Genomic DNA, 23779 nt, shown 5'->3' with positions numbered 1-23779 from the left:
TCCTCCAAATGAAAAAATCCCATTTTCTTTGAATGGAAAAAGAAAACATAGCGAACCAAACAAGAATAAATCAAAACAAACATCCAATGAGCTTAATTCATTGAGGAAAAGCAGGCGACGAGGGAATGTGAAATATTCAAGCAATTAAAAATGCATCTTTCGACTAATTTTAGATCAAAATGATGCACATTCCATTGTCGTCATTTAGTCGACGCCGTTCACGTCTCATAATAAGATGTTTATGTATCGCGAGCATTGCATTAAAAACTTCTGAAACACGAAGTTCATTGGCATTCTAATTGACCATACAGCCAGTTTCACACATTTATTTGAATTTTCACAACGACCGTCTGTTTTTCTATACACCGAATTGAGCGAGCAAGAGAAGAGGACAGCGACAGAGAGAGAGAGAGAGAGAGAGAGAGAGAGAGAGAGAGAGAGAGCTCTCCTTTGGCCTTACTGGTTACTTTACTTACTGGTAATAATTTAATACTCCCCAGAGAGCGAAATTTCTGTTTTGTCCAATCGGAGCTAGTAAGAACAAGATTGAGTAAAAATCCATTCACGACTCACCGAAAACGTTTGATCAGAATTCGAGACTCAATGAATTATTTGTTGTGTGTCGGGTGTTGGTTGTGTGTAAACAAACCCACACGTGTCAAACATGATATTTTTAGCATGTGTGTTTCCATTCATTAGTGGCAGTCGGTTTGCAGCAGATGTGCTTGGCTATTATTCGAAAAAAAAATTCAAATCGATTCAGTAATTTTATTAGTATTTTATTTCAGTGGAAAAAAGAGATTTTTATAACCAAAATATTTAATGGCATACTAAAAGTAACATATGAATTTTTGTAGAAAATGTGTGTTTTTGTGTGTAGTTTATTAGTTTTCGTAGCACCAGTTAAAAGCGTTGTCAAACATAATTTGCCATGGCGATCGTTTTGCTTCGTTGCATTCAAATGTTGGCGAAACATATGGCCATTGCCACATTTGTGTACAACGCTCTGGATGCGGCATCATCGCCAAATGTCTTCCATCTAATGAACAGAGTGCAGCAATACCCTGTGCACTACCGTTTGGATTCATCGGATATGTTTCGGTTGCTTGTCCCTTATCGTCAACATAACGAATCGGTGCACAGTTCTTGTTAAGCAATTCGTTGAGAATTTCATTTGATTTGAATGCAAATCGTCCCTCGTGATGGGCAATCCAGCAACCAAGCACGGCTCCCTGCATGTTGTTCAACATGATTGCGTGGCTTGATTCAATTTTCAGTGTAGACCAACGGCATTCAAAGCGCTCCGACTTATTTTCGAGCAATGCAACGTCTGGTACGGCAATAACACCTTTGTTGGCATCATCGATTTTCGGTTGTGCAACTCCAACCCATCCCAACAGGCTCATCAATTGACAACCGTTGCACACACCTAATGAGAATGTGTCTTTACGGTTCTTGAAATGCAAGAATTGACGACGAAGTGATTCGTTGTAAATTATGCTTGCAGACCATCCTTTAGCCGAACCCAATGTGTCGGCGTAGCTGAAACCACCTGGGAACACAACGCCACGGTAACGATCCAATGTCACTTTTCCCTGCAACAAATCATTCATTACGACATCGTGAACGGTGAAGTTTGAGTCCAATAATGAGGCAATCATTTCACGATCTCCATTTGTACCTTCTTCACGAATGACAGCCACAACAATATTCTTATTGGTTGGACTCTTCAACAGCTTGGCATATTCGTCTGGATCGACGATGCATTTATATTGGGGTCCAGTGCGGAAATCGTATGTGCCGTATTCTTCGATGGCACAGTCAGCATTTGTTTGCAATTTCTCCAATTCGAAACTTGTTCGTTCCCATTGCTTGAAGTAGGTGAGAGCTTGTCCTTCGAGCAATAAACTCTTTTCGTATGTGATGTGTACTTCGGAATGAATGCCATTTCCAGTCGATTGACCGATGTGATAGACTGGAACTCCCGCCTTTTGGAATGATTGCAACACAGCGCTGAGATTTTCCGATGCAACTTCAAGCAACCAACCGGTTTCTTCGGCAAACAAAGCGACTACTGCTGCATTTGCCTCAGTTACATTGTTTGTGACAAAGTTTTTGAGGCCAATTTTACGAATGGCTTCCGTTAAATTAACATTGAAACCACACAATCCACCGAATGCCATTTCGAGCAATGAAACAACCAAACCACCATCACTGATGTCATGACCGGCAAGCAGTTTCTTTTCGGCCAACAGTGATTGAGTAACATTAAAAGCCTTTTTGAGTATTTCGGGCTTCGAGATGTCTGGTGTGTCGTTACCTTCTTGACCATATGCTTGACCCAGTGCTGAACCACCCAAACGGAAACGATTTTCAATGTTCACCCAAACGATTTCACCGTTCTTGAGCAAAGCTGGAGATTTGAAGTCCGGTGTCACTTTAACACGTACATCAGGGCACGGAGCATATGTTGAAATGACCAATGTTCCCGGTGATTTGATGGTGTCGCCTGAAAATAGTAAAGTTTTAATTGAAAATCTATTTTGAAGAGGGTTGATGCTTCTATTGTTCCAATTTTGATCATTCAATTTGATTTCTTTTGAAGTATTTCCAAGTTTTTTTACCCCAAAATTCTAATTTTATATTATTTTTTTAATGGAAAAAGGATTAACTTCGAAAACGATTTGGCTCACCTTTAACTCTAGCGGCCATCGAAAGTGAATCTTTGCCACCGTCAACGGCAATATTCAAATCCGACATAATGCTGCACATGGCTTGACAAGCTTCGTACATTTTAGCTCCTTCTCCAGGCAGTTTAGCTGCCCACATCCAATTACCCGAGCATTTAACATCGGCCAATTCGCTGACTTTAACGAAGGCCAAATTCGAAATAGCCTCTGCAACTGACATACGAGCATTGGCTGCAGCTGAAATGACTCCTTTTGTTGGTTGCATACCGATCGAAGTGGCAATTCCCTGGTGTGTAACGTGTGAAACGGTTGTGCATGCAAAATCGGCGAGTGGTGTATGCAATGGTCCGACACATTGTTGTTGAGCAATTAAACCAGTAACACATCGATCGACTTTGTTGGTTAAAAATCGTTTGCTACCAACGCCAACCAAGCTCAAAACGCGTTTCAACGGTTCGCTCAAATCGGATTTGCCCAAGAAGTCCAGCTCAAGTGGTAGCAAATTCTTTTTATCAGTTTTGAAGTGATATTCCTTGCGTGGCATTTCACCCAGAATATCCTTGAGGTGCATATCGAATGGAACCGTAGTTTTGGCGGTGCGTTGACGCTTTTGAGCCGTTTCATTCAAGTATTTTTCGAAATTAGCCTCTGATTCGATCAGTGTTACATAGCCATCGCCAGTGACAACACCGGCAAATGAAATTGGACATCGTTCACGTGCGCAAATTGCTTCAAGCAATGGTCTGTCCTCTGGTTTGCACAAAATTGCATCGTTTTCTTGGTATTCAGCGCCCCACAACTCGAGCACATTTATGGTTGGATCACCCAATTGGAATTCTTTGGTGAAAATTACAGCTCCGGCGTAGCCAGGCTCAACCAATTCTTTTAAAACATTGCCGTTGCCGCCAGCACCTTGATCGTGAATAGCCAAAATTGGATTGCGATCACCCAATTCGATACAAGCACGAACAACGCGGTTCAATTTGTTCTCCATTTCAGCATCACCACGCTGAACGGCGTTGAAGTCCAATTCGGCATTGTTGTCACCCTGTACTTCGACAGAACTAGCAGCTCCACCACCAACACCGATGCGATAAACAGGGCCACCGATTTTCGCCAATAAGTTTCCACGGGATGGATCGATTTTCTTGCGATGACATGCATCCATTGTGCCGAGACCACCGCTGAACATGATCGGTTTGACGTATTCTTCACGTTGATTCGTTGCTTTGCTTGTTACACCGTAGGTCATGGCAAAACCAGAGATAAGTGGTTCACCGAATTTGTTACCGTAGTCAGAGGCGCCATTTGATGCTTCGATAAGGATCTAAGGAAAGAAATTTCAATTCAATTTGAAAAAACATGAATAAATAGATTCATAAAAAATATCAATAATTTTTCACCTTCAACGGCGATGCAAATGATGGTGGGTACTCATCGGTTTTCGATTCATATGGCAAATCATAATTTGGAATGTTCAAGTTGCCAACGCAGTATCCAGCTGTGCCAGCAATGGTTAAACCGCCTCTGCCGACGCCTTGAACATCACGCAGACGACCGCCTGTTCCCGTTGTGGCTCCTGAAAATGGAGCAACAGCCGTTGGCATGTTGTGTGTCTCAGCTGTGAAAATCAAATCTGATTCGACGTCCACAATACTGATTTCATTGGCATCGTACGAATTGTTCGTGGTTTTAATCACCGGTCGCACGGCCTTGTGTTTGAATCCAATGATTGCACTGCTGTTATCGCTGAATTTAATGGTATTATTTTGGTTGGTATTCTTCTGCGTTTCGATGATTAGATGAATCAGAGATTTTTCATGTGTCACCCCATCGATAATCATCTTTCCTTTGAAGAACCAATGGCGTGAATGTTCGCTGTTACTCTGTGCCAAATCAAATAATTCCACACTGGTTGGATCACGACCCAACACATTTTTGAACAAGTGTAAATAATACTCCATATCCCATTTGTCGAAAGCCAAACCTAATTCGTCGTTGACCTTCTCCAATGCGGTGCGTCCTTCACACAAGACCGGTACCAAGTACCAGTTATCAGCCTTGGTTTTCTTCGGCAATTGCTCGTCGAAACTTTTGATTGGCAAGTTTTCGTCGGTGTACCGGCATTGAGTCATACGATCTCCCAAAATATCCACGATTTGATTCTGGAAAGTATGATTTTGTGAATTTATTAAGGAATAATTAGAAACTTATGATACGAAATTTGTTTCTTCTTCCTTTAATAAGAATGATTGCAACAATAACATAAAAGTTCAAACATTTTGATTATTTCGATGCTATTCGAATCAGTTAATAATTTTAATTGATCACAATTTTTTTCTGCTATTACACTTACAATTTCTACTTTGGTTGCCGCATTTTGCGCTGAGACGTAGTATCGAACCGACTTTTCTAAGCGTTTTACTTCATGCAATCCAGCATTTTGACAGATACTAACACTGTTTGTCGAATCAGCCGTTGAAAAGTTGAATCTGTGGGCAGCAGATATTTATTATGCTTTAGCGATAATGAGCTTATGTAATGGAATATTTTTCTACTTTGAATAAATTGGCTGATCATTTTTAGATTTTTTGTTTCCCTACTTCGGTGTTTATCAGTCTGGTGTTATGAACGTAGTCATTATTATCATTATCAATACACAAACCAACCTTGGACCGATTTCAATAATGAATTCATTGCCATTGGTAAGAGCTGAATCCCATACTGATGTCCGTGATAAGACATTCACCTGCTGCGGCTCCTTCAGGATCCATTGCAAAATGGCAATTTTATCTTCACCAAAAGCACCCTTTGATACATCCACTTCAACGTGATAACATAGTTCCGTTTTCAATGAGCTTATCGTTGCGTTGACCTGAACATTGAACGAAAAATGTAAAGAAAATTAAATAAAACACATTAAATTGAGGGAAAAAAGGCCATTTTTGAGCTAAAATTTATTTTTCTATTGTTGAAACTTTCTCTTTTTCAATTTATCTCAATATTTTTATCTGTAATTTTTCATTTGTTGATAAAAAAATTTTTTTTCCAAGTGCGGAAATCATATAATCTCGGCCGATTAGCTTTGGAAATACCTTGGAGTTGAAATATAAAACATAGCACTTTATGAATTGAATTTTAATTCAATAACAGAAAAATCACAGTAAACAGTAACAATTCAAATCCCGCACCAATTGATGATGAAAAAAATGTCTTACCTTTTGCAATTCGCTCAAAATCTGAGTCAATTTGGATGAATGGAATGCATCCGTAGAATAGAATCTTAGAATAGCCATTTAGTACTTTGTTTCAGTGAAGTTCCCTTTGAATTGCGTACTCCTTTCGTGTCAACTGATGAACTCCAACTGAAATCGTTAATTAAATTGAATCAGACTTTTGCTACTAAATTTTAATCAATTTTTTCCACACAAAAAAATTACCAACTGATAATACAAATTAAGGGGCATGCATGTACCGAAACAAAAATCAAAAGGCAAATCCATGCTTACATAAGGGATTAAAAGTTGATATTTTACATAAACTTCTATAAATAATCTTAACTTTACTCTTAAATAATTTTAAAAAAGAAACTTCATCTATTTAAATTCAAAGAACACAATTTATTTCTATTTTCTTTGTCACAAATTCACGTTTTGTCAATGAAGAAGAGAAATTCTTACTGAAATACAATGAACAGTATGAGGTCCTAGTAAAGCGATAGCAGCAAATAGTGCACGAGTGCGATTAAGCAGGTCAAAAATGTTATCGCCGGTTGGCGAGAGAGAAAAACAAATCGAAATATTTTGAAAAAATATTGTTGTTATGAATTTTGAGCGATGGCCAATTACGTCGGAATCACCAAGAGGTCGAAAAAGAATCCATGCCAATAAATTGATAAGATTCCGTGCCTTCAACATGTGAATAACATTGCGTCGGTTGTTTTTATTGATAAATATTATTGTGATGCGATTGGGGATGACGACGCACTTGCTAAATATGGTTTTGTATATACATTAATTTTAATACGTAACTGCGATTAGACTGTGTCCAAACACATGCTCAATATAATCATAACTGAATTAAATTGTGAATTTGTTGCAATCGAAGCAAATAAAATGGCACTGCAATCACACTTGTGATTGAAATTAAGGTGCTATCAATGAAAAATGCTACATGTGCCATGTGCACTGTGGAAAAGCTACATTGAAGCACGTGCTGCCTTCCCTTTACAACATTCAATACAATGTTCAGTGTTGCTCGCAAAAATTTGCGACTAAAAAATCATTCAAAAATTTTCACACACTACGACTGCCCGTTCCCATGCACACTTTGTCTTTCCTTGCACAAATCAATTCGTCTTTGACCACACAATTATTGTTGAAATGACCACTAAATATCACAATAAAATTCCATATTAAATCAATAAAATGCCTTAATCCAAACCTCTGAACGAAGAACCACTTGTCGGCTTTCGTTTACACGCTGTTCTAATGGTTTATTTTGACTACTACAGTCCGCGTGCTATATTACATACACTCGATTGATTGAGAACCAATGACAGACCGACGGAATTGGCAAAGCACGGATTTAACACTTTATATAAATGAATGTTGATGTTATTAGTTGTTCTGGTGATCTTGCGTCAAAGATCGTCATCGCATGTTCAGCCAGCGTTATCTAATACGCGCGCTCATATGTGTTCCAGTGAATAGTGTTCATACATATCGCGATATGGTCAATAGTAGTATAGTCAGCATTTCAAACAGAACAAACGTTATCAAAGCCGTTGATTACAGGATTTACACAAATACGCATAGTTTTTGAATGAATGGAAAAGTGAATTGAATTTTTCTACACTTCAATGAATATTTTTCTCGTTTCAAATTGATTGAGATAATTAATTCTTCTTTAAAATATTTTTGTTTATATCACACATTAGTCGTATGTGTAAAGCGCCCTCTTTCGAAAAAAAGCACACACTCTGCGCCCGAATCATCGTACTAGAAGCATCAACTGAATATATGTGTTTGACTCGAATTTTGCACACAGATACTTAAAACGCCGCTCGTACCGAACAATCCAAACACACGGTTCGTTGAGCGCGCTGTGTATGTGTGCGTGCATATGCACAGGAAAGAAGTAGAAAAAAAACAACAAAACACGGCAAGCGGCAGGCATCAAATCCATACACACAAAAATCATTTCTATTGTACAGTGCCGAAGCTGAAGTTCATACACCGCCGAGCAGAGCAGCACAACACACAAAAAAGCGACGAGAGAACACAGAAGGAACAACGAAGAGATAAAAAAAAGGTAAGTCTGCATACAAAATTTTTTTTTTGTTCTTGTTGTTTATTTAATTGTAGCATTTCGCAAATATTCTCCGGTTGTGATGCATCTAAAACATTATCATCTGTTCACATTCGATCAGTTAAAATCGCGTTATTCCAAATGCAAAACAAATATAAACAAAAACACCAGAAAACAAACCGAAGTTTGTAGCGCGACGACGACTGAAAAATCATGACGCCGATTCGTTTTTTTTTTCTCTCTTTCTCGTTCGTGCTCTCTGCGACAACTGTGAATGTGCAGTGAGTTTTGTATGAGAAATAAATTTGCGGTCCCATAAAAATGCTCAAGTGAATTTGAAGAGGCCAAAGAATTAAGAAAAAAACGGAGAAAAGCAACAAAAAATCGAGTCAATTTAAAAATTCAAGTTGCGTTTGGCTTCACTGAACGCCGTTAATTGCATAAATCGGCAAACGCTTTGCAAACGAAAATTGCAAAATTAAGAATTTCAAATGGTCGGACGAGAGAGAAAGAGAGCACATTAGCTTTGGCCGACGTTTTTCACACATGACAGAAGGAATGATTTGCAAAGTACGTTGTTTCAGTTTTTGCCAATTTTTCATTCGTTTACAGTTGTCTTTGACGGTGCCAAGATCAAAATTGTGGAGCAATCAAGATCTAATTGGTTAGTTCGCAATTGAAATTTGCTGAACATTTTTCACATAAAATCATTTCATTTTTCGGTTAGAATTCCAATTGATTCGATTATTTGTTGAAAAAAAAGGTTGCACTTCAATGGATCGATTGTTATAGAAAAAAAAGTCGCTCACTCAAGACAATTTTTTATTGCAACAAAAACAATGGCTTTGCATTTGTTGCCAATTCAGTGGAAACGTATTGTGTCTCTCGTTCGCTCGCATTCACCCAATATCAATAGCGACAGAGAACAGAGTATACACAGTAATCTTCGGTTGCTTCGAAAATGACGCACACACATACTAATATAGAGCGAGTGAGAGCAGTAAATCGAATGTGAGTCGTCTTCGTTTACGTTGTGCGCGCTTTATTCTTTCTCTCGACATTCTGTGTATATGTTGCGCTCTCTGTGTGTATCTCATGTTCTTTTTTTTCGGTTGCCTCTTCCATGGGTTTTTCTTTTGCTAAATAATTCGTTGTTCGGTTATTTGTTCTGCACGACTTTTGCCTTCTTTTTCAAGATACACACAGAGCGAATGAATATTATGTGTGAGCCACGGGCACCATAAAAAGATATATCTTAATCGTAATTGAACATACATCAATCTCGCCATTGAACATACATCAATCGCGTCTTTTTGTCTTGTTTCAGATGTCGAGCAAACGTAAATCAGACGCTAGAGCAGCTTCAGCTACTAAACGCGGTCGCAAGAAGAAGGTTGATGAAGATTTCGATTCGGACAGTGATAGCAGCGGTGCGAATGGTCGTGATTTGGACGCAGCAAAGAAAGAAAGCGTTGAAGTCCTGATCGAAAGCACCGAAGACACCAAACTGCCGGAAGAATTGCTCAAGACATTCGACCGTGAACCAGGTAAACTTATGGTCGCCGGTATGGTTACGTGGGAACTGACAGGTCGACGTGATCCAAAAGGGAAAGTTACCACGATCCGTCCCAATCTGTATACATTTCATCGATTCACTGACGAAACGGTAAGGAACATTTGCATATTTTTGGCTTTTGCTACGGTTAAAAGAAGACCATTGTTGTAAAGAACAAGTCTTTTGTTTGTTTCGACAGTATCGTTTGATTGTCAGTGGCTGCAGTTCGGCACACAGTATTTTAATTAACATGGATCGCAAGGCTCTCAGCTTTGGCCGTAATCAATTCGGCCAATTGGGACAGCCAGAGTTGAAAACGTATGAGAACCCAACCATAATCCCTGAATTGGAAGGTGTGAACATAATTCAGGCGGCTTGCGGTCGTAATCATTCGTTATTCCTTACTGACACCGGTGTTGTGTATGCTTGCGGTGACAACAAGAGCGGTCAATGTGGCGTTGGCAACCATACAACACAAATCATCCAGAAACCAACCAGAATCAACTATCGTGGTCCTCCAATCATCAAAGTCGGATGCGGCGGTGAATTCTCCGCCATTCTCGACATCAAAGGAAATTTACACACTTTTGGACTGCCAGAGTACGGTCAACTCGGTAAGCAATCACAAACTAAACATCAATGCATTTAAAAGATTCAACTCATTTCATCTTCAATGAATGGATTTTATTCTGAGCAAAATTGCCAATGTGTTCGAGAAATAAATCACAACCTCATCTATTTCAAAGGTCACAACACCGATGGTAAATACTTCATCAATTCGAACAAAATGTCATTCCACTTTGAAACGTCACCCAAACGCATCGTTCTCTACATTGAAAAGTCGAAAGACGGTCACGTCACTCCGATTGATGGCGTTCAAATTGTCGACTTTGCATGCGGCAACAATCATACGGTAATTTGATTTGTTTACTATTTGCATAACAAAGAGTGACGTGTCACTGCTGCGAAATGCGATTATATCCGAAAATTGTGACAATTCAAATCAATCCAATTGCATTTGACCGTGTTTTTAGGTTGCAATCGACTCGAAGAAACGTGCATATAGCTGGGGATTCGGTGGCTTCGGTCGTTTGGGCCATGCAGAACAAAAAGACGAAATGGTACCTCGAATGATGAAATTCTTTGACTCATCGTCGCGTGGTGTGCGCAGTATTTTCTGCGGAGCTACCTACAGTTTGGCTATAAATGACATTGGCGTTCTGTACCTGTTCGGGCAGAACAAAAAGACTGGCGAGGCCAACATGTATCCGAAACCCGTTCAGGATTTATCTGGATGGCATATCACAAGCCTTGGTTGCTCCAACACATCTGTTGTCATCTCGGCCGATGATACATTGATTGCATGGGGTGCATCACCAACCTTTGGCGAACTTGTAAGTCGATCGAAATTTCCTATTTCAACCGATCAAGTGAACGAAAAGCATACCTTTTTGTGAACAAAATCTATTTTCATTTAATTAACACATTTGACCGGCTGAATTTAAAAACAAATTTCCGAAAAATTCAATTCAAAACGAAAGTACAATCTTAAAAAAAAAGAAACCAAATCAAATTAACCTAAATCTGCTGTTCTACTCTCTAGGGTTTGGGTGATTTGCAAAAATCGAGCACAACGCCCAAGGAGGTGAGCAAAATGGAAGGCATGAAAATTCCACAGGTGACAATGGGTTTGGCACACACTTTGCTGCTGGTGAACACCGAAAATGAGGCAACCAACGCCAAGTATCTCAAAATGCCCGAGTTCACATTGGACGACTGATTTGCCACCTGATTGGTACACAAACACAACAGAACAAAACAAAACAACAAACTATTTAAACCAATACTTGTTTTTATACAGCAGTTAAAAGTATCCAGTAACAAAACAAAAAGCAAACAAAATGAAAACTCAATAGACCTATATATGCATGTGTTTACAAGGAAAAAAAAAGCAAGCAAAACAGAACATAAGATTTAGCAACCGATCGAAAGTGTAGTCATATGTAGTCGTAATGCAACTTTTCTGTTTGAACAATAATGTAACAGCTAATTCGAGAGGCAAAGGCAGATTTATTTAACAGAGAGATTTTTACTCAAACTGCGATGGTTCGAGCTATCCAAGTAATTTCGTGTGCTAAATGTACGATTCGAACATTTGAAAATCGTACGCACGTCGTTTCGGGCTAACGCAACATGCAATGCATTGTGCATTACGTGCAGTACATTGCGTTGGTTTTCGACGCGCGTACACCATCCACGCGATTTGAATAGTGACACTTTAGCGCACGAAATAATGCAGGGTTGAAAATATGATTTTAATACAAAATGACACACAGCAAGACAAGAAGTTTTAAATTTTTTTTGTATAATTTCCGTTTAATTTCAAGATTTGAAATGAGACAAGGTTCAATTTTATATTTTAGCTATATCAAATGCATTTGTATTATTTCCTTTTTCTTTCATCAAGTTATTGAACGAAACAATTATTTTGATTTTCCTACAATTTTTTTATTCTCTACCCATTCATTTCGATAATAAACACTATCATACCAGAGCTGGATTTTCTGTTTTTATTTGTGTTTTTTGTTTTTGTTTCGTGTCTTACTTGTGTGACACAACAAAGTTTGTGTTGTGATTGTAGACGATTTTTCACATGGAAAAATTATAATTTTTTTTTCACATTTATTCCGTTTCGATCGAACAAAGATCTTCCCTAAAACTACGAACGAACGATTCAATGTACTTTCTACACAACGTTTTTTGTGTTTCTTCTTCATGTTATTCGTTTTGTTAAGGGTAATTGTGACAAGTACAACACATTCAACGGGATCGAACGAGTGTATTTGTGTATGTGTGGCTCTCTAAAGAATTTGAAACAAAATTAAAATAATGGCGACATAGAAATTACAATAAAAATGATATATATTTACTTTCACAAACAAAATTGTCTTTTTCTTTGTTTCACTCAAATGAATGGTCCTGTTCTGTTCTACTAAAATGAAAAAAGTTTTCTTTCGTGCTACTAGAATGAACTTTCTTGTTTAAAGCAAAATTTAATACATATACAGTTTCTTAAGTTTGGAAATGAAATGACGATAACACAAGCAAAAAGTTTATTCTTTGTTTTGTTTTGTTTTATTTTATGGTTGATTTTCCATTTGTACATACTTAAACCGAGTGTCTCTCCAATCGTGAGCGTGTCTTAAATAAAATGGTGAATTGGTTTTTATTTTAGTTTTGCCTCGTTTTTTTTTGCTCCTTCTCCATCTCCTTTGTTTGTTTTTTTCTAAATGATCATGCGATTTATTAGAGTGTACGAATTTCTTATGATTGGTTTGAGTATTGTAAACTAAATCAGGCGATTGATGATACTAGTATATCATGTTGGTCAATAACTGCTTCGTTAATTTGATCGTCTGGCATTGGAAGTGGACTTTTGCATTCATCGATAATTTTGGCCGTTGTGGTGGTGTCTACGTAATCGGAGCGCTTATGTGGAACGGCCCGTATGGAAGCATCAAACACTTCATCAATTTCATGCTCTGATGTATTCAGTTCGATTGGATTGGTTGTCGTTTTTACCTCATTTTCGGCAGCTTTTTTGGCATTTAGTTTCGCACATGGAATCGGTATAATTAAATGTGTTCGATTTTCACAGTGTTTTCGCAATAATTCAATGCCATCGTCACGATTAGCGCTGTACCGTTTCTCCCATGCATCCAATAGCCGATTGTAATAGCATGGTTTTTCAGTGAATTGAATGTATCGATGTGAATGCGGTGTTGGACATACACGTTCCAACGGGGCACACCGAGCTAGCTCATCTTCGCTGGCAATTAAACAGCGAATATCGTCAGGGGTTAGATTTTCTAAAATCGAATCTAAATATTGATCACGCTGTGTAATCGCTTTGCTTGTGAATTGATTGTGTTTGGAGCGTTCACCTTTCGATAAGTTAACGACATGCAATCGTCGATCATAGCACAAATTATGGCCGGTCAATCCGAGTTCAGTCATCAGTTCGGATTGTTGGGAAATATTGAAGCGTGGCGGTACATTGAAACGTACCGTATTCAATAGAGCCGTTACAAGTGGTCCCTTGACGTATAAATCGAGCGGAGACGATGAATGCAACGATGGCGATATATTTACCTCGAGCAACCAGGGTTTTAGCGCGGAATCTAAAATCACATCAATACCAAAAAGTTCAAACGTGTTGTATCGGCTGCCTACGTTTGCTTTGGTCATTTGATTAATCACATGTTCACCACTTAAAATCGTACGTAACACTAAATTCCGTAGCGCTGCCCATAGTCCATCCGTGTTAATGCCCTGCGCCGTAAAGTATTTCCACAATGTTTTCAGTGTCCATTTATGGCCGCTACACGATTCAGCATCCTCGTTTTTCGTATAGTTTGATGACAATTTGTTTATACTATAGTTGGTCAAATGCATGTATCGATCACTAAGCGTATCAATACTGTTCGAGTACTTTACGGAAGCGAATCGGGCCAAACCATCCGTATGCATGTATGCACGGAGTGGATTCAACGATGTGACCAATACATAGAGTCGCAAATCGAATTTGCTACCGTTGATAAGTAATGGTCGATCGATGTATTTCTGTACAATCATTGGTTTTCGCTTTGGAATTTGATTCCATCGACTAACCACTTTGATGCCCGTACCTCGGGCGGAAGCTGGCGGTTTGATAATCCATTTGGTGTTACGCTGATCGAATAGTTTCCAGAGACGTTTCAATTTCTTTATATCCTGTGGCAAGACATAGGTGAGTGGCATGAAATTGAACTCTTTCTTTCCGTTTTGCATCATTTGCGCTTGCAAATTGCGCCAGATTTTATCCTTTCGTCCGATTTGAAATGTGCCCGGTATGTGGTTCATCTTTTGATACGGTCGCAATGTACGGAAGCAAGGACTCTTCATATGCTTTCCCCATGTTCCCATCCAATCATTGGTTTCTGAAATTGGCAATGACATCGTTAGTTATTTCTTTTGTTTTATAGGTCAAAAAGAACATTCAAAGCAAATTGGACAGATAAACGTCAATACAAACTCACGTTTCAACAGTCTAAAGCCTGAGTTGAGTAGAATTTTCCTTATAACTATCGGTGTTATGGTGGTTAATTTCCATTTTAGAACTTTTTTTATGGTTAATGGCATCTGTGGGCCCTTTCCTTCGTGCGATGCAAACGTAATATACGGTGGCACATGGGGGAAGAGGCTTGGTGTCAACGGTGCCGATTTAGGTGAACGACCTTGAACGCTATCGGCCAACATTGGGTACAGTTCGGTGCCATCGTTGAAGGAATTATAAATGGCCCGATTATCCAAACTATAGTCTTCTGAATCAGTCAAATCGTTTTCATCACTATCCGTTGGATCTGTGTGTATGTGTTTAAAAATAGGAAAATTTAATCGATATACGTTTGTTTTCGTTTCAAAGTGTGTTACACAATGTCACTCTTCTTTTTATACATACGAATGCACATTCTTCACATTTCTCACCTTGAACATCGTCATCATCTTCAAGACTACTATATTCTGAATCACTTAAATTGCCTTTCTCCGCGTTTTCTTCAGCATTTGGTTTTTCGAGTGTTGTTGTTTCCTTTGGCGGTGTTATATCGACTCGAGCGATCGTTTTACCCATTGCCGTTGGACTAGTTGCGGATGGTGATAATCGAGCTTGATGTTGTTGTAGTTGCTGCTGTTTGGCTTTTGCAATTAATTTTTGCTTCCGCAAAAAAAATGGTCGGGCGATGTGACGTTGATTTAGGCTACGACTCAAGTATGCTGTCGAATGAATGGTTTGCTTTCGGAGCGCTGCCACTTTTGGTGGTGATAAACTTTTTCCACGTGTTGTATGAACGTGCGTCGTGTACGCGATTGCGTTGCAATGTGACTGACTATCATTATCGTTGTTACCATTTGTGATCAGCTGCAAGTAGAGAAAATCAAATAAATCTAATTGTTGTTTCGAGCATAAGGAACGAAAAAAAAAAGAAAAGAAACAAACAACAAATCTACATTGACCTAATCCGAAGCACAATCGATTCAAACAATAGAGCTAGAACATGCTCTTAACTCTCAACCTACTCCTTGCTATGGTATATTTATAACCAGACATAATTTCGGTTTGAGTGCCCGTTAAAAATAAACCCCAACAAATCATTATTATGCAACACATTCAATTTGCCATTCGCATTCAAATCCGATCGATTGATTTTATGCGTACGGATTGAAATCGAAACCAAAAAAACTTGAGTTATTGCTTGATTGCGTGAGGGCACGTGCGTTCTTCTTTCTTCGATTTGTTTGAACATCGTCGGCTTGTAAAATGAAATTGAAAATTTGAGACACACACACACACATACACACAAATACTGACACAAATTCAAACACACTCAAACGATATCACCGAAAAAAAAACAGGGATAAAAATAAAAGTTTAATTACGAATTTCCGAAATTCTAACTTACATCCGACTCGTGTTGGAGACGCATTTTGCGTGCTTGATAAAATTCAGCTTGAATTGAGTCAGAGCTGCGAGCACGTGTGCGACGATGACCTCTAATGATAGCGCGACTACAACCGTTTTGATCGTTACCGTTGCTCAAACTATCCACGGTAGATTTCTCTTTTTCCACCGCCAACTTCATTTCAGCATCACTCAAATCACTGGACACCATTGAATCTAAATAGCCGTCATTTTGGCCGTCACATAAATTTGCAAGAATATCATCAGATGGCGTCGATAGAACACTTAGAACACTTTCTCGCCCATTTTCAATGTGATGATACCCATTTGAAATTGAATGCGGTGTGGTGACCTTCAACGAAATCGTGCCATTTGTTGCGTTTGTGGGTGATTCGGTGGCCGCCGTTAGACATCGCATTGTTTGCAAATGATACTCATGCATATGGTCGCTAGCACATGTTTGCTGTTGCTGTTGCGATTTATTGCGAATTTTCGACATTTGTATACTAGTTGTGTCGTTCAAACGTTGCCGTTTCAGTCCATTGTTTTCCTGATTTTCATCCACTTCAAATATATGGTGCTGGTGCTCCTGCTGCTTTGCATCATCATCATCATCATTTGTTAATTTGTTCAACGATGTAATCGTATCTGGCATTTGTACTTTGGCAGTGGTGAATGTGTCCATTGGTTGTTGTTGTTGATTCGTTTTGCGAACAATTGTCCAATGTCTCACCGCGACGATTTTCAGCAAACACGTTGTAAACACTTTTTTTACGTTCACACCAATATTTCGAATGTGCTCAGTAAATGCGAAAAAACCAATAAAATAACCTCAAATCGATAGAGTAATAGTATTTTTTGTTTGTTTGAACGAGAACCGAAAACGTTGTGTTGTTTGGCGAATTGTTGTTTTTTTTATTTCGTTTTAATTTTGTTTTTTTTTGGTTTGGTTTTCAACGAAAATGAAAAAAGAAAAAAGAATAGTTTGTCGTTAGTTTGCAAATGAAATGGTGTGCATTTAGAAAACGATACAACGAATGAAACAACAACAAAAAACGAATATGTATGAAAACGATTTGTGCATATGATGATGATGATAATGATGGGATAGAGATATAATTTATATTGGTTGCTATTTGTATATTGGGCTACTGTCTCTCTTTGCGTTTTCTCTCGATGTGTCTTCGCTACATTGTCAATATCGATGCTCAGCCATTTTTTTTGTTTATATTCTCTCTATTTTAATGCCTTTGACACACAAGCTGACTCCGTTTTTTTTCTTTACTTCTTCTTCCTTATTCTTTACAATTCAATTCTACGGGGCACTACAGTGTGAATTTAATATGGGAACTGAAGTTTTTTCATTTGCCTTCGGTTAACTTTTTTTTTCTTTTCCTTCTCAAATATAAAAATGGAAATATGGAAATTTATTTACTCATGAAGAATGATTCAGTTGATTTTGTGCACACGAATTTATTCTCTGTATGTATTTAAATTGTTTCACTGCAACAACGGAAGAACGAAAGAGAAAATTAAAACAACCAAAACTCTTTTTTTTACAACACTTTATGAATTTGTCTCATTGAAAAATCGAAGATGTGCAAAAAATGAAACGAAACGAAAAGAAATATAAGTGAGAGAGACCACTCCGTATCATGTAGCTGGAGCTAGTAGTACTCAATACTCATGTCGACTTCATATACCTACATATTTGTAAAAGACATACGTACGGGCATTTATAATGTGGTGAACATATAGAAGCTTTTCTCCTTCCGTCACAGAATTATGAGAAAAAGTGTTGTCAAATTCAAAAAGAACGAACAGCATGCGTGTGTGTATGGATGTGTCGATGTGTGCATGAGTGTAAGTGTGAAAGAGAGAAATAAGTGTTGTCAAGCGCGCGACTTGTGCTCTCGTACTACAATTTTTGCGCCTTGTTTGAAATTTCACTCCGTCTGTCTTGTCTACGATTGGCATGTGGAAAGAATATGCGAGAGAACTGTCATTCGCCGTCGAACGTTTGCACATTTAGTTAGAATTCGCCGTTTTTTTCGCAAAATTTTTCTGGCGTTTTTCTTCGTTTTTTTTTTCATTTATTTAATTTGTTTTTTTTTTCAAGAAAGAAAATAATGCGATGCAATGACAGATTTAATGATATTTAAAAATTTTTTTGAATAAAATTCAATTTTTTGAGTTTGCATAATTGAAATTTGATTCATGATTTATTCGGTTTTTGTTCATAATTTTTTTTGAACCTGAAAGAAAGAGAAAAAACAATTGTGCATTCAATATATTTGTTGATGAATTTTTTTCCGTTTTTTATTATTCTTTTTGGATTTTTATTCGATATAATATGCCGGATTGTTCTGCAAATAATTTTGCCTTGCCCAGTGCTTAACGTACTAATTTAAATGCAATTTGTTGCACTTCACATCAAATTTGTTGTGTGTTTGAAACGTCAAAACAATAAAATATCATAAAACAGGGGAAATAATAAACCATCTCCAAAATGTCTCTCCATCTTAGGCGTGGGGAAAATAAACCAAATTTGTTTCTTTTTTTTTCATATCTTGATAAAATGTTTGACTGGAATTCGAGTTGTTTTTGTGATTGTAAATATTTCTATAACCGATAATCGCATAAAACCCTCATACCGGCCGTGGCGCACAATTGGAACGAAAATATATATATATATAGATTGGAATGAGTATTTCATTGATTTCTTATTATATCAACATTGTTGTGTCGGTCATAAGAAATGGGCTTTCCCGGAAAAATACAAGCTAATATATTGAATAAATATGGTGTGACACCTTACGAGCTAATATCAATTTTTGAAATTCTAATTTGCTTGCATTCGAATAGATGCTATTCGACATAATATTATCACTGTTTGTTATCGACATGGTTTGTGTCGGTTCTGTTGACGCCACCGCTGCCACTGCCGTTGCTACCTCCAATGCTACCATTGCTATCACCTCCCGTATTCGTTGCACTGCGTTGGAAATTCTGCGATTTCAAGTAATCAGCATACATGCGTCTCGCTTGATTCAATACTCGCACAACATTGTGTTTCCGTACCATTTTATCGAAGTGCATTGCCATTTCACTTGAAAATTGAAAATCATAATAATAATTAGTTTTGAATAAATGACATGGACTATATGAATAAATAACACTTACTTGTAATCCATATTATTTTTCATCACAAAATTTCGATGTTGAAGTAACAGAGACAGACAAAGGAACATCAAAAATGGATTGCCGCCTCCAAATTCCGTGGGTGGTGGCAATGATGTGGTCGTTTTTTCCAGAACAATAGAATTAGTTTCGGTTTCGGCTTCGGATGCTTCTTCATCGATAAAAACATCGGGATTGTTGGCTGTAGTGGTTTTGTCGATAACTTGAGTTATATTTGCAGTCTCTTCAAGCGATGCAGTCAAGTCCATTAAAAATGGATTCGTTTCACTGAGCATTGACGTTTTCATGAGGTCATTTAGCACTCTTTCACTATTCTCGCTATCCGATTCGGAATCGTTTTGGAAAATGCTCGAATTTCGTTTTAACGAACCACCGCCACCATCCTCTTTCTTGCGTATCAATCGAATGGGCGTAATTGATTTTTTACCAGTAACTTCGTCAATAATCTCGCCATCGTATTCGAGCTCAGTTTGTTCGTCGGGTGTGAGCGTTTGTAGAAAGTCTTTTTCATGAAATGGGTTTTTGGTGTCCGCATAGAAATGCGTTTGAGATGTGCTTGGCTCTTGAACTGTTGGCGAGACATGCAGCGGATTCTCCCAAACAAACACTTCGGCATTTATGCTCGACGTACTCGGCCGTTTCCATTGCTTGTCCAAACCGCCTTTTTCTAGCATTTCATTCGGATTCTTATCATTGGGTAAACTATAAATTTTATCTAGTTGCGCTTCATCTTCGGAGTTTTGATTGAGTTTCGTGTATGAGATATCCGTGCAAAAGTTGGCTGGTGATCGATTATTGCTTATGTGTGAGCCGGCACTTTCGGGCGATTCCTTGGTCTCAAAACCATTTACATTCACTTTTGGCGAAAAACTATTTCCAAACACTTGCCGATTCAAATTGTCCAATTCAAGCCGTAGTTCACGTGTTATGGAAGTGGTCATTGGAAAATATTCGGAATCATCGGGACTACTGCCATCAAAACTGCATTGCTTACGCTCTTCCAATTGCAATTGAAGTGTCTTTTTGTTAGGGCGACACTCAACATTCGGCTCATTCTCTTTTGGGCTCAAATCGTCGGATCTTCTGTGTAATTTGTCATCGATGGAATTTAAGTCGGTTTCCGAAGTTTTGTTCGAGTTTAAATTTTGATGTGACGATCGTGTTGAGCGGAGTGGGGCTCGTTTGCTACGCGATTCACTGACACTGGCCGAACGGTTCAATGAAAGTTTCGCACCTTTTGACGCAAAATTCAGGAACTCATTGAAATTTTTCACAATTTTTCCTCCCTTTGGCGTGGTATCACCTGAATTCATCGAATCAATGGAGCCCGTTTTTACTAAATCCTCAAACGGATACTTTTCAATTTTGTCGAGCGATGCAAAAATCTCCTTTTTCCCAGCCACAATTCGATCTTTGATCCCCTGGAAATGGCTGGAACTGGTTGAATTTTCTGACATCGGCAAAATATTATTGTTGGCCGTCGATTGTTCCTCTTGTTTGGTGTGCGTTGTTCGTGTCGATGCCGAATCATGTTCGTCATTATTGTTGAGCGATGCTTGCGACAGCTGATGTTGCTGTTGATTTTTCTCATTGTTTTTCACTTCAAAATTGTTAACTGGCGACTGGTCACTGGCTTCGATTGATTGCGTGATTGTTTTTTGATGCCGAAGTTTTGATTCGTCTAGGCTTTGATAGCTTTTTGATATATTTCGACTGTTGCCGACTGGTGTTCGTGTTATATTCTCGTCTAGACTTTGGTTAAACCGTTTTGTTCCGTCCAAACTGCGGCCGAACGTTGTTGAATCGCTGGCATTGGGTGCATTCGGTGATGTGGTTAGTAATGATTGTGAAGAACTTTGACGTCGAAGTGCGCATAGTTTAGTGTATGCTGTTTCACGTGGTTTTCGCATTTTAACATCGGATTTGGTCTTTTTCGGCGATGATTGTGCATCTTTTGGTATAAATTCCTTTTCGAACAAATTCAATTCACCGTTCGGCGGTTGCGATGGTAAACTCGACCACAACACCTCTAGCATACGGAGCGAATCGTCGAAAGCAAATTCACGCTTCATTTCCAGCAACAGCCAACGATAGCAAAATAATAAATCATCCGCTTGCTGCTGTTTTAAGTACTCATAAAATTCGGGGTCATAAAATTGTAAAGCTTCGGATAGGTGTGCGAATTTCTGTGTCATTGCAATTCCATCAAGCATGAAATTTGTGGTCAAACGCTTCATAATTGCACAAAAGCATATGTACGCCTGAGCCTCATCGCACATCGTTACTGCAAAGAGAAAGTGAAACAATTGAACGCAAACCGTGCGATTAGATTACAGAATTGGAGTTTGAGTCGGTCGTAGCGTGTATTGATATTTTTGAATGTTCTTACTATTTCTAGAGCATTTTGTGATAAGAGATTCATTTCAATCATTCAGAATGGTGTTTGTTTGTTCGATTTGAATAAAGAAAATCGAAAACAAGCAAACAAAAAAAAACAAAAAATATGAACAAAAACCGATGGACGAACCAGTAAAAAACTTGGAAAAATCCACACAAACCTAAAAGCGGTGACGCAATGTCCGACATGCCCTGGCAATAGCTCACTGCTGGATGATTGAGTGCATATGTGGTGAGAATATTGAAAAGTGATGCTATATTTTGATTATCATCGTTGCCCGCGTAAAATGGATGCAGTCGATCGGTTCGAAGCACATCTTTGCGCACCATGCTCGTTACATAGGCTAATTCACCCGTGACCGGTCCTTGTTGCACAGCCACTCGCCACACATCGCGTAATCGACAATATTCGGCCGCCTTTTGTTTCATATAATCCATACGTTGTTTGCCCGTCATGCCATCGGGATAAACATTCAATATGTGCTTCCATACGACACGTCTTAACGACGGATCAATTCCACCGTTATAAATAACTTTTCGTAGATTTTTCGCTTGTACAATTTGTCCCACGGAATCGAGAAATGAACGAAACTCAGCATCCGAGAGTGGTTGACGCAGTGGCTGCAAAATGCTTTGATCTTCAACAAAATTCAGTGCACGCGTCACCATTGAAAATGTTTTCTCCATTTGGTTCATAATCAGGCCAGGCAAACGGATTTGCACATTTTGCACGTACTTATGACCAACGCCAATTGATTGTTGCAACGGTGTCACCTCTTTTGACGTTGAATTTGTTGGATCCCAATCAGATGCTTCGGAAAATGGTTTTATATCTACCGTTAATGTTAAACAAGGATCGGTGCCAAACGATATGGAATGATTGTGAGCTCTGGAAAATATCACTTCTATGAAAAAGTTGACAAAACTAATTTGAGCAAAAGGGAGAAATACCTGAGGAAGGCTGCATCGAGATCCCAATCCGACAAAACAGGCAAATACACTTCCTGACCGTCGTTCGGATCGGCTGTCTTGTAGCTTATGGTAAACTCGGATTTTAGGTCAAACGCTTTTGCCAGAATGCTATACAAAACTTCTAACGATGTGATCTGCGGATCAACACTGAATTTTCGCCACTCAGGCGGTAGACTTGCTTCACATTTCTACGGATTCAAACAAAGGAATAAAATTGAAAAATCAGAAAACAAACACATGCTCACAAAATCGATATGCGTATCAATGACAATTTTTTTCTTCATTCTTCTTCTGCTGATTAAAAGACAGTGTGTATGTTATTGATATTTCATTGGCTATTCAACCCTGTGAATGGAAAAAAAAATGTTTCTATATTCACCAATTAAAAACACTTACTTTTACTTTTACGCGAACGGCTTCGCGTGAAAGTCCATAAATGCCTGCCATATTTTTCGTCGTTACTGAGATCGTGTGTGGATGAAAGTGGTTGTGTCTAGGCTAAATCGAAAACACCACTTGAATCAAAGTCAAAATTAACTGTATTGACTCAACTTTTGGTAGAAGCGATAACATTTTAACCCAAATACATCATCAAGTAGTTTATAGTAGCTCGTCGTTCGTTTCTTTGGTGTTGTTTTTTGTTCTTTTTGTTTCAGCCAGCAGATACAAAGCGAGCGTATGAGTCGTTGTGTGTTAATTGTGTGCGAGCTACTAAACCTTCATCGTTTTGATGGTTTCTTCTGTCTTCTCACTTCTCTCTTTTTTTTTCGTGGGGCCCCAGTGAAAGACTATGAGCATAATTCACATATGATTTGTATTGTGTATGTGTGTGTCTTGAAATGGATTGCATCGCATGAAAATCACACACATTTGTATTTGACAAACAAATGACATTTCTTCACGCAACAGCAGACAACACTTTGGTCCCCCTTGCCTTGCTGTCAATTTACACACACACACACTCCGTTTATATCGTTACTTAGAAATATCAATGTAAGCGCAAAGTATTCATTTGGCGCGACAATGATTGAAGGAATTGAAACCAAATATTTGAGAGACAATTGTTTTTGGCGAATATTTTTAGCCCAGCATTTTTGTATTTTTCCACTCGAAATTCTTCTTTTGATAGGAAAAAAAACTATTGACTGAATAAAA

At 38.4% G+C, this 23779-nt stretch overlaps 4 protein-coding genes across 14 annotated transcripts; 1 reads left to right on the top strand and 3 right to left on the bottom strand.

Moving 5' to 3' along the window:
* Window positions 1-758: 758 nt before the first annotated feature.
* On the bottom strand, window positions 759-17668 carry LOC129565398 (phosphoribosylformylglycinamidine synthase). Of its 6 annotated transcripts, XM_055440263.1 has the most exons (8): window positions 6992-7151; window positions 6200-6369; window positions 5909-6055; window positions 5360-5565; window positions 5047-5182; window positions 4094-4855; window positions 2694-4017; window positions 759-2509 (listed from the first exon to the last, which is right to left on the bottom strand). In XM_055440263.1, exons 3-8 carry the CDS (start codon window positions 5984-5986, stop codon window positions 885-887), a joined length of 4131 nt encoding a protein of 1376 aa, XP_055296238.1. In that variant the 5' UTR covers window positions 5987-6055; window positions 6200-6369; window positions 6992-7151; the 3' UTR covers window positions 759-884. The 6 variants fall into 6 exon arrangements, with proteins under 6 accessions (XP_055296238.1, XP_055296239.1, XP_055296233.1 ...); XM_055440264.1 differs by lacking the exons at window positions 6200-6369; window positions 6992-7151 and adding an exon at window positions 17490-17668; XM_055440258.1 differs by lacking the exon at window positions 6200-6369 and having other exon boundaries at window positions 7134-7710.
* On the top strand, window positions 7779-12109 carry LOC129565400 (protein RCC2). Of its 4 annotated transcripts, none has more exons than XM_055440268.1 (6): window positions 7779-8003; window positions 9328-9666; window positions 9755-10169; window positions 10302-10468; window positions 10590-10949; window positions 11159-12109. In XM_055440268.1, the coding sequence occupies exons 1-6, from the start codon at window positions 7815-7817 to the stop codon at window positions 11333-11335; spliced, it is 1647 nt and encodes a 548-aa protein (XP_055296243.1). In that variant the 5' UTR covers window positions 7779-7814; the 3' UTR covers window positions 11336-12109. The 4 variants fall into 4 exon arrangements, with proteins under 4 accessions (XP_055296243.1, XP_055296244.1, XP_055296245.1 ...); XM_055440269.1 differs by lacking the exon at window positions 7779-8003 and adding an exon at window positions 8575-8664; XM_055440270.1 differs by lacking the exon at window positions 7779-8003 and adding an exon at window positions 8974-9011.
* LOC129565399 (tubulin monoglutamylase TTLL4-like) lies at window positions 12460-17808 on the bottom strand. 3 transcript variants are annotated; one of them, XM_055440267.1, is made up of 5 exons: window positions 17699-17782; window positions 16056-16885; window positions 15082-15514; window positions 14634-14957; window positions 12460-14534 (listed from the first exon to the last, which is right to left on the bottom strand). In XM_055440267.1, exons 1-5 carry the CDS (start codon window positions 17709-17711, stop codon window positions 12910-12912), a joined length of 3225 nt encoding a protein of 1074 aa, XP_055296242.1. In that variant the 5' UTR covers window positions 17712-17782; the 3' UTR covers window positions 12460-12909. The 3 variants fall into 3 exon arrangements, with proteins under 3 accessions (XP_055296242.1, XP_055296241.1, XP_055296240.1); XM_055440266.1 differs by having other exon boundaries at window positions 17490-17776; XM_055440265.1 differs by having other exon boundaries at window positions 16056-17808.
* Window positions 17809-18347: 539 nt separating this feature from the next.
* LOC129565397 (uncharacterized) lies at window positions 18348-23582 on the bottom strand. Its single transcript, XM_055440257.1, has 5 exons — window positions 23021-23582; window positions 22604-22812; window positions 21814-22541; window positions 19238-21539; window positions 18348-19163 (listed from the first exon to the last, which is right to left on the bottom strand). The coding sequence occupies exons 1-5, from the start codon at window positions 23069-23071 to the stop codon at window positions 18941-18943; spliced, it is 3513 nt and encodes a 1170-aa protein (XP_055296232.1). The 5' UTR covers window positions 23072-23582; the 3' UTR covers window positions 18348-18940.
* Window positions 23583-23779: the final 197 nt, after the last annotated feature.

The sequence above is a fragment of the Sitodiplosis mosellana genome, unplaced genomic scaffold, assembly GCF_009176505.1.
Source record: "Sitodiplosis mosellana isolate CC-2019 unplaced genomic scaffold, AAFC_SMos_1.0 Smas_scaffold_2, whole genome shotgun sequence".
Lineage (NCBI taxonomy): Eukaryota > Metazoa > Arthropoda > Insecta > Diptera > Cecidomyiidae > Sitodiplosis > Sitodiplosis mosellana.
This window is presented reverse-complemented; position numbering and strand designations above follow the sequence as displayed.